We start from the raw sequence: 10,844 nt of genomic DNA on the forward strand, positions 1-10,844 counted from the left end.
TGGATTCTGCTTGGCTGGTGCATAGCAAGTGTTTTCATTGGCTCCAGGGTTTTGGGATTCCCCTGGTGCCGGTTGGTTACCGCTTACAAGCCGGTTAAGGTGCGTCGTCTACACTGGGTAATGCGCTGGACTGCCAGTCATGTCCCGTTTTGCTGCTGGATGTTGCACAATTTAGTCGGATATTGCTTTCATAGAGCCACAATAGCTGCACCGAATGTTGCGTTGGGCCGGACACTGCCGATGGATAATTGAGAGTTTACTGTATTTAAAATCTGATCGTGTTTACTGTTGTGCCATGTATTCCGCCGATGGATAATTGAGAGTTTACTGGATTTAAAATCGGATTAGTTTTACCGTTGTACCATGTAAGTAGTCGGTGGCTACCACCAACCTGTGAGGTAGTCATAGGTGATGTTTGGACACACGTAAGATGACTAGCCCCATATGTCATTCATTTTTAGATAGATTGGCTGCAAATCCATGCATACATGTTTGTACACAGACACATGTAAAAGTAGGGACTTCTGTGCCCTCCTGTGTCAGGCCTGTGGATACTGACTGTTACAATTCAATTATTTATGCATTAATATCCCATGTTGTTGGGGTAAAAAGTATATGAGCAGTATATTGCTTCCATATTATGCTTTAAAAGGGAGTTGGTTGTTGAATTTTAAATTTAAATCTGTTCCATTTCCATTATGGCAAAGCCTTCTGTGATATGTCGTAAGTTATTACAGCTTTATATGATTACTCTCTCTCCAGAGAATCCTGGTGGCAACAAATCTGTTTGGACGAGGAATGGACATTGAGCGTGTCAACATCGTCTTCAACTATGATATGCCTGAGGACAGTGACACATACCTTCATCGTGTTGCCAGGGCTGGACGTTTTGGTACCAAGGTCAGTTGTTTGAAAACTAGCCAACAAATTTCAGTACTGTACCGGTTTAGATTTCCAGAAGCCATCAAAATTTAATTGCACTATTCCATGCACAGTTGCATCCTGGTGGTACGTGGTGGTAACCATCATCCACTCACTTGTTTTAGTGCTGTGTACTTCTTTCTTCCTCTTTCTCCTACCCTTTCTGTATCTGCCCTGCTCTCCTACTACATCTCCCTTTCCTTCCCGTGACTTTTTACTGCTTCCTTTCCACTTCAGGTGGCATGACTTTCCTTCCTGTCTCTTACTACAGTAATCCCGCATATTTCGCGGTAGTTACGTTCTTGTAACCCCCGCGAAAAGTCAATTCCGCGAATACTCTATTAACAAATGAAAACTTGCACTTGTGTCCACCATGCTGCCCATCACACAGTCCATGTCCATACTGATTGCGAGACAATTCGCCGTCAGACAATTCCCCGTCAAAACATGGACGATTCCCCTTCAGAACAATTCGCACCCTGGACGATTTCCCGCCATTCTATAAATATACTAATCAATACTTTCATCAATACTTATTATTAATTAATCAATACTTTAATAACTATATTTCAGGGGGATCCAGCAGTCTATGTTCAGTAGCGTAGGTTCTGGATATTATTTATTAGTTGCACCTTTAGTCAATAATTAACTTGTTTCTTCCTCGCTGCAGTCGCCTTTGAATTATATTCTAGCGTCACCCATAGCTATCTTCATTAATGAAGGCGAATTGTTTTGTGTTTGTTGTGACTGCGAATTGTCCCGAAACCTCCATACTCATCCCGAAATACCTTCGTACAAGATTGAAAGCACATACTCCATTATGAAGGAAAAACGTAAACACCGTACTGTAATACACAATTATCTACACATTTATTAACAAAACAGTACAAAATAAAAAGATGCATTAACTGGTGATAGCAAACACTCGCACGGTCGTTTCTTAGCTTGTCCAGTAACACAATTTTCTCTGCTAAGGTCATAACTTGATCGTTTTGTCACTTTGGAGTTCTTACTAATTGTATTATTAGCCTTTGGTGAGGCTGGCTTACGTCCTGGGGTCATGTGGAAAACAAGTGGGAGGCAGGAGGCTCATATCATAGTATGGTTACAACCACAACAGCCACTTAAGGCAGTCAGGCGTGGACTGAAGAATGCGAGTCAGAGAGCAGTGTTGCCATATCCAAACAACGAAATTATGTTAGGGCAATGAAAAAATTATGCTAGATTGAGCATATTTGTTCCAAGTAAAAAATGAATTATGCTAACTTGAAGCTAAATGATAAAATTCTATACATATTCGTGCAACATATTAATTATATATTGTTTACTATGAAAATATTAAAATGAACCTACATACAGTAAGAGGATAAGTATCGGTATCTACCCATACTGCTTTTTCCCACGAAACTTACGTTTTTCTGATGGATTTTGATGTGATTCGTTCGATTTTGAGCATCATTTCCGTCGGAAATAACCAGATTTTGAGATATGACCCCCCCCATCCCCCTGAAATAATGAGGGATCTTTGGGGAATTGGGGGTTATAGGGAGGGGGGGAAACACAGAAAATGGTCATTTCCGACTGAAATGAAGCTGAAAATTGAATGAATCATACCAAAATCAATCGGAAAAAACTAGTTTTCATGGGTAAAGTACAAAGCTCAAACTTATCCTAACCTAACCGAACCTAACCTAAAACCTAACCTAACCTAACCTAATCCAACCCAACCAAGCCCAAACTGAAAGTAGCCAACTATTCAAACATCTTACCTTATTCGTCTCTCTCTCTCTCTCTCTGTCTCTGATTTGTAGCTTTTATAAAATTATTCAAAAAATATTCCATTCCATTCTAAATTATGCTAGAATGATTCTAAAACTTCTAATATGCTAAAAAATATTCCAGACTCGAAAATTTGATCAAAATTATGCTAAAAGAATAAAATTATGCTAGATATGGTAACACTGGCAGAGGGGCCACGGGAAAGGGACAGATGGTGGCGTGAGTTTACCGCGCTGCAATTGGAAGCTGCGGGAATTTCAATTTTTTTTTTTTTCTGTATATTCAAGGATATTTTTGTTGAACTTATTAATGCTAAGAAAATCCGCAAGAGGACAAAACCGTAGACAAAAAATCCGCAAAAAATGCGGGATTACTGTACTTCCTTTCCGCTTCAGGTGGCTCAACACTGAGTGACAAATCTGATGATTTCCTGTATTCCAGAAAATCATTTATAATGCTTCATGATAACTACCTATCTGTCTGTCTATTGCCAGACGCCTGTCCCATATGGGGTGGCCACAAACAAATTGCCTCCACGTTGCCATCCCCTGCCACTTCACTGCCTCAGTTCCAGTTCATGTAACTAAATTACGGGGTGAAGTGGAGCCTGCTATGGTGCCCCTGTTAAGTGGGTAGGGAGACATGCAGTGTCCATCCAGGAACCAAAACCTCCAAGCTTTTTCCCGTGCATCGCTGTGGTGATGTCAGCCGCAAGGAAATATGGTTCACTGCACACGATGGCTTGCAGGGATGATTGCTTGCCCACAATTGATGGGTCTGTTTAGCCAGACAGGCTGGGGTTGACTTGATCAACAACAATAACAGTTGCATCCATGAAAATTGGTCTACCTGAGGTGGAGCTAATGGAACCCATCCCACTCTTGCTGGACTGCAAGTCAGTGTTTATAGACAGCCTTCAGTACCTAAACTGGTACCAGTGTATTTATGATAGAAATGGTTTAAAGTAGTTTTGACTGAAACTATAACAGTCCAGGAAACGTCATTTTCCAAAGGGGATGTGTGAAATAAAGTCCTTTTGGATTGATATTGAGTATAAAGGTTCTTTGGGCTTACTGTCAAGTGTCCATTAAAGATTACTCTTTAGTGACCTCAGCCACTCATCTTAATAACATTATCATAATATGCTGATTACAGAAAGCAGTGCAACAGTTGCAACATAAGTAACATAACTTGCATTAAATACTTACAGCAGCATAGTACCTGTAACAGAAGTAACTCATCACTCACTGGCGGACATCAGTACACTTCTGACTCATTAGCATAACTCTGAGAGTAAGATATATTTAAAAAAAAAAAAAAAAAAATGCCATCACTGATTGACAGACAAAACTAGGTATGTGCAACCTCAAGACATAAAGTAGGTTCTTCATATTTTGCAAGGGAGACTTTTTTTTTTTATTTTACATTTTCCACCACAGAGATGCAAGCAATTGACAGTACACCAACTACTTGACATTTGCGAAGGATACATTCCTTAAACTCACTGGAATGTAGAATTTTGCAAACAACGTTTGCTCTCTATATCTTATTTTCTTAGTCACTGCACCCTAGACGAGTTGCTGAGTATGGGTTAACAGATCTTATCTCCTTTTTGTGTATCAGGTGGCCTCCAATAGTTTGCCCAGCCTGAAATATGGTATTCTTTATGAAAAGAAGGTATTATTTGTTAATTGAGGCGTTGAGAATAGTAGTGACGTAAGCGCCACCTCGGACGATTTTCAGTTATGTACACCATTGTCTTCCCCCGGCCTTCCTCTGTCTGCGGCAACAACTAAACAGTCAGAATTCAACCCGGAAAATGGTCGAAAACCCTTTACCTTAGAGTGGTACCTGCGGCTCTACGCGCGTCACCCAAATCTGCCTAGCGTAAGCGCCACGGGCAGCCAATGGCATGAGGGAACTTGCTCCTGCCGTTGAGTTATAGCACTTTCTTCCTCCTGTGCCTGGACACACAACCGAGTAGTCAGAAGACAACTCGCAACACGGTCGAAATCCCTATAGTATTGAAGGTATTACCGACCCTATGGGCTCACCCAGAAAAATTGCACTCAGAGTTTACCTGCGTGAGCGTATCCGCCAGTGCCAGAAGACGCGGGGCTGAGCAGCCAATGGGAGGCGGGAACGAGCTCCCGTGACTGATGACGCCCCGTTCTCGCCTCTTCCCTTCTCCCCGACCACCACAGTCATCCTACCTCCTCCCTCCCCACCACACTGAAATTTATTGATTTTCCTTTTTTTCTGTGTGCGTTCGTAAGAACGTTGGTGCCGGCGGTATGAGTGATTCAGCGGAGAGTGAGGATGACCCTGGAGTGCCTCTAAGTAGAAAAAGAGGGCCCCAGTGCAGTGAGTGGCGGTCAAACGTGGTGAAAAAGAGACGCAATCTAGGTGAAGCATATGTGAGCAGGGTCAGTATGTGCAAAATCCGGTGATTTTACGTAATTTTTTTTTTTTTTTTTTTTAAGATCTACCTATGGAGAAAAACACAGTTAATGTGGCAATATTCAGATTGTGGTATATGAATGTATTACTGTATGGAAAGCCCTGTAATAGAGCTTCAATTTAAAAGAAACACGAGCTTCCTATCATATCCCACTATAGAGTTATCACAGTCTGAATATTGCAAAACTTTAACTGCGTTTTTCTCCATTGTTTATATATGGCGTTTACGTCAATACTATTCTCAACGCCTCAATTACAGGCTTAAAATTGTGGCGCTATTAAAGTGGGGGGGGGAGGGGGTGAAATATTGTTCGTAACCTCTGTAGAGAGAAACATATACACTTCATGTCTGAGAGGACATTAATTTGTACAAGGCCTTGGGGGGGCTAGGGAAGGAAGGGTAGATTGAGGTGGTTTGTGCCTGTTGAGAGGAAGGAGTATGACAGTTGGGTGTGGAAGGCTAGAAATGTGAACACTGGGAGTTGGGTTGTGGAAAGGCAGACAAAAAAGACCTGGGACAAGATCAGAGAATGTGGCCTTATGGATAAGGGACTGAATTAGGAGGCTGTCAGAGATCAAGCAATTTGGAGAGCTGCCATTAGGTGACCAAGGCCGACACATGCAAGCATGTTGGAACCATTATAATCAATACGAATTAGAAAATAAGGATACATTTAACCCTGTACACTCGCACCAAAAACTATCAGTTCATTGTGGATCCGATGCCATCCGGAATGATTCGATCATGGGGCAGTGACAGCCCCTTAATACCTGTATATAACAATTACTGCCATTCCCTACTCATTATGGAGGACACAAGAGATATTTGAAATAGCTTTCATTTGTTGTCTTGGATGCCTGCGTGTGGGAGGACAGAACCGCAATTTCCAGTTACTTTTGTTCCTTTTGTCATAATATTTAACACATACAGTATCCTGCAACAATATTTTTGGTGTGAATGTACAGTAGTTTGAAAAGTGAACCATACAGCATATATATTGAATATTGCAGCAGAATCAACTGTTTCATAAACTTACCGTTTTAAAATTTGTACTGTTACCAAAATAGTGGTGTAGTAGTACATAGCTGACAGTAGTATTAAAGTTCTGTTACTGAGAAAGGGGCCAACATATGGCAACATACTCAGCTGAGGACACAAGAGGTATTTGAAATAGCTTTCATTTGTCGTCTTGGATGCCTGCGTGTGGGAGGACAGAACCGCAATTTCCGGTTAGCTTTGTTCCTTGTGTCATAATATTTAACACATACAGTATCCTGCACCAATACTTTTTGGTGTTAGTGTACTGTAGTTTGAAAAGTGAACCATACAGCATATATATATATATGTGTGTGTGTTTATATATTCACATATATATATATATATATATATATATATGTATATGTATATATATAAAGTTGAATATTGCGGCAGAATCAACTGTTTCATAAGCTTACCGTTTTAAAATTTGTACTGTTACCAAAATAGTGGTGTAGTAGTACATAGCTGACAGTAGCATTAAAGTTCTGTTACTGAGAAGGGGCCAACATACGGCAACATACTCAGCTGAGCAGCACAAGGACTGATGTATATGAGCATAGTTTTGATATCATGACCAGTTTGCTATATGGGTGGTGTTACGTAAGCTATTTTTGCAAAGTCTGCGGCTTCTAAAGGCTTTGGGGGATTAAAAGACAAGTCCCTACTCAAGGAAATAATCAGTGCTGGTTGAAACTCACCATCCCATTCCCCTAACCCTGTACCTCAAGCCCATCTTGGGTCTCTGTGGTACATGTTTCTTCCTCATATCCCCTTTTCATATTTTTCTGTTAACTAGTCATGCTTAAGAAGTATTTACACTCGAGAAGTTTTATTAATACAGCACCTGATGTAATAACATTTGATCAGTATCCTAAACCAATGACCATCATCTGCATATTTTTTTAATATATAATTACATCTGCATTGATGTGTTAATAACTTATGACAAATTGAACAATAATCATTAAATACTTTAAAATACGTCATGTTTATTTAACAGTGTACTTGTTCATTCAGACACCGCTGCTTTGTTACTTACTTTGTTACTGGCACACCACAACTCCATCCTCAGTTGACATGACGAAACACCTCCCCTACATCTGTTTGAGAAGTCACAAAAGTTTCACTCTTGTTAATTGTTTTAGTAACTGTTTTTCTTCAGTATAATAATGGTGAATCAAGTGACATTCTTTGGGGGTGGGTTGGGGGGGAGGACCTCGATAGATATAATGGTCCAGATTAACATTCAAAATATAGTAGTGGAGGAGAAGCCTGTCTTCTAAGGTAGATAAACCCAAAAGGTATAGTAATCCCTCCAAGATCTAACATAATAGAGCCAAAGGCATGTCCGGAACTTGGGAAAAATGTCCCTGGACAGGTACCTATAGACCCCAACCCAACCTAACTTTGAAAGCCACCTAAATAACTCCCTACCGGACATGCACAGCGCCTATTTAAGACCCTATTCACACAAATAAGGGACAAAAGCCTCAGGATAATTGAAAAGGAACCAGAGAATGAGAAGTGAGTATGGAAAATGTTTAGCAGTGTACAGGGTACTTACGACACGTCCGTGACCATCGCGAAGATTAACCTGCCTCCTTTATGGCTTTGACAGTGGTGAAAGTGCACTTGAAGCGTGTACAGTATTCCAGTGTTGCACTGCACTTAATCCTTTGCACTCTGAATTATAATTGTTTAGCACTGCACATTCTGTTCTTTCTTGTGCCACACCAGTGTTGCACTCTGCACATAATCCTTTACACTCTGAAGTCTAATTTCTTAACACTGCACAACACTGTAAGTTCCCATGTGGTCGAGTGGCAAGGTATTGCAATTTATTCACTGTTTATTCACAAAAACGAGCACGTTTGCAGCCATGGCGACGTGCGTGCAGTCATGACGGTAGGTAGGCGGGAACTGGGGGGGATGCAGGGGCGCACCAATGGACGTCGGAGGAACTACACGCCAAAACACAGCGGCAAATATAGAGTAGGGATGAACACATTGTTTATATATATATATACAGGTAAGCCCTTAATTCAAGCAAACTTTTTTCACGCGATTTCGGTTATCCACGAATTTTTCGTACAATAATTAAAACAGAATTATAGTATTCAAATAAATAATTTTAATATACAAGAGAAATAAATAGTATATAAAAATGCCTAGCTGCTGCCCGTGTGCACACTAATGTGTGTGTGTGTGTGTGTGTGTGTGGGAGGTCGGTCTACCAAAGACTACCATGCACCACACAGTCAGTTTGAATTCGATGGTCGAACCATGCGTGACTCGCGAATCGTTATTTATGGCTTATTTTTCTGCCTTCCAGTGATTGCCTTGTCTGCCAACGCGGGGCCTAAGTGTAGTGCTAGTGATGCATGTGGTAACTCACCAAAATGGATTAGTAAAGTGATGTTGCTGACAGAAAGTTAAAGTGTTGGACAAACTTAAGGGAGGAATGTCGGCGACAATTCCCCGTCATTTATTTACATACCAGTTTATTTAGCAAGTACAGTACACTAGTTTTTTACTTATATGAGTTATAAAATCACCCTGAAAATTAGTTATTAAAGTATTAATTAATCAATAATAAGTATATTTATAGAATGACAGGAAATCGTCCATGTTTTGATGGTGAATTGACTTCGTGGTGAATTGTCTTGGAACCGTGTGTTTGGGGTGAGTCAACTGTTCTTACAATAAAGAAGGCAGAATGTAGCATACGGGAGGCTGTGAGAGCTAGTGCACCAGAATGTGCTGAAGTGTCTCCACCTACTCCTGTGAACTGGCTTGGAACTGTGTGTTTGTGGTGAATGAGTCAACTGTCTGGACAATAAAGAAGGCAGAATGTAGCATATGGGAGGCAGTGAGGGCTTGTGCACCAGACTGCTGAAGTGTCTCCATCTACGCCTGTGCTTGTCAGGTTTCAGTGTTAAATTTCTTACTTTTTTTTTTTTCATACTTTATGCTAATTTATAAGGTGTATGTATTCCATAAACAGTATTATTCAGATGTAATATACTTAGTAGACATGCGTAATTATGTGCACACAAGGGCAGAACATATACGCGAATTTACCACACGCAAAGGGTCTGGGAACGTAATCCTTGCGTGAATTAAGGGCTTACCTGTATATGTATAACCCAAGCCCAAGATGTCTGGGTCTTAAAGGGATTACTGTATTTCACATGAACTCACTGGGCGTCGTTTGCTGGCCCAAAGCCACATATGGTAAGCATTATCCACTAAGCAGAGTTGCTTATATTAGCATGAGTAGTAACCAAACTCTTTTAGTAAATACTGCTAAATTTCAGCTGATTTACCAAGTTTTAATTGTTTATATAATTTGCATTCATTTAGAAGAATTGATATTTTCATAAAATTGGGATTTTACTGTGCTATTGTTTAATTTTCAAGGTCATCAGTACTGTACTTGTAATGTGTGCTTAGGGTTATATCTTATTATTGCTGAAGCAACTTAAATAATAGGCTTATCACTGCACTAGAACTTAGGTTGGTATTTTGTGTGGTTCCATAAAATATGATTTACCGTACAGTATTTAGTTTGGACTTTAATGTGGTGCTTAACCCGTTAACTGCACATGGCGGTTTTTTGGAGGTGTCTGTGGTGCGCAGACATAGGGGTAAAAATGAAGTTTTCCAAAGGCCAAATTTTGTCTTAGGAATTGAGAGAACACATGCCAAAGTATATAGTAATGAAATATTACAGTCGTTCTGTTTTATGAAGGCAGTTTGGGTGGGGTGATCTGTGACCTCACACAGCTCTGTTGTCACATCGCCGCCGATACACGTGTAATTATTTGTGCTCACCACTTTCTCTCTCTCTTTCACTCCCATTTTAAGCTAGTAACTACTTATAAATGAATTTTAAACACTCTGTATACATGTAATTCAATAAAAATTTATCGTTTAGTATAAATCTCATAAGACTTGCCAGTGTTGCTTTTGCGACGTTGTCAGGTGGTGACACGAGGGACAGCCCTGCGTGAGTGGGTCATACTCGGTCAGTCTCCCGCCATGGAAGCTATAAAAAAAACGCACATACAGACATTTACCTCCGGGGTGGTGTGGAAAAAAAGTCGAAAACAAGAGAAAAAAATAAAGAAAATACAATTAGTTGTAGTTAATATAAATATGAGAGAGAGAGAGCGAGAGAGAGAGAGCACGTGTGTGGCGACGATGTGGCAACAGAGCTAACAGAGTGAGGTCCCAGAGCGCCCCACCCAAACTGCCTTCATAAAATAGAACGACTATAGCTCAATATTTACCTTGGTAAAGCCATGGATGATCATCGAAGTGTCTGATTCCCTATTGGAATGTATGGTTTTCGTTTTCTTTTTCGGTTTCGGTTTTGAAGGCTCAAACATGTTTGTGTGGGTCGGTCTTGGTCACCATGGCACTATATTCGAAATTCACCTGCGCAGCCAGGGCTGTATTGAGCAGTCGCACTCGGAACAGCCCAGGCTGTATAGAGCAGTAAACAGGTTAAAGTATAATTTATGTACGTTTGGGCTTTGTTATGATGTGACTATGGAAATCAGTTTTGTCTTCATTGTGTGCATTTTTTTCCAACCGTGGGAGAGGTAGGATGTCTAACTGAATAAGGTTTTGTAAAACCAAA

General features: G+C 40.4%; 1 protein-coding gene across 1 annotated transcript in view; it reads left to right on the forward strand.

Moving 5' to 3' along the window:
• The window catches only part of Hel25E (ATP-dependent RNA helicase 25E), a 59,704-nt gene that overhangs the window by 38,288 nt on the left and 10,572 nt on the right, over positions 1-10,844 (forward strand). The window contains exon 8 of the mRNA XM_080274249.1: positions 763-900. Coding sequence (XP_080130375.1) covers positions 763-900 — 138 coding nt within the window. The remainder of the gene's footprint in view (positions 1-762; positions 901-10,844) is intronic.

This window comes from Coenobita brevimanus, chromosome 57 (assembly GCF_032717465.1).
Source record: "Coenobita brevimanus isolate Jiangsu-jjx chromosome 57, ASM3271746v2, whole genome shotgun sequence".
NCBI lineage: Eukaryota > Metazoa > Arthropoda > Malacostraca > Decapoda > Coenobitidae > Coenobita > Coenobita brevimanus.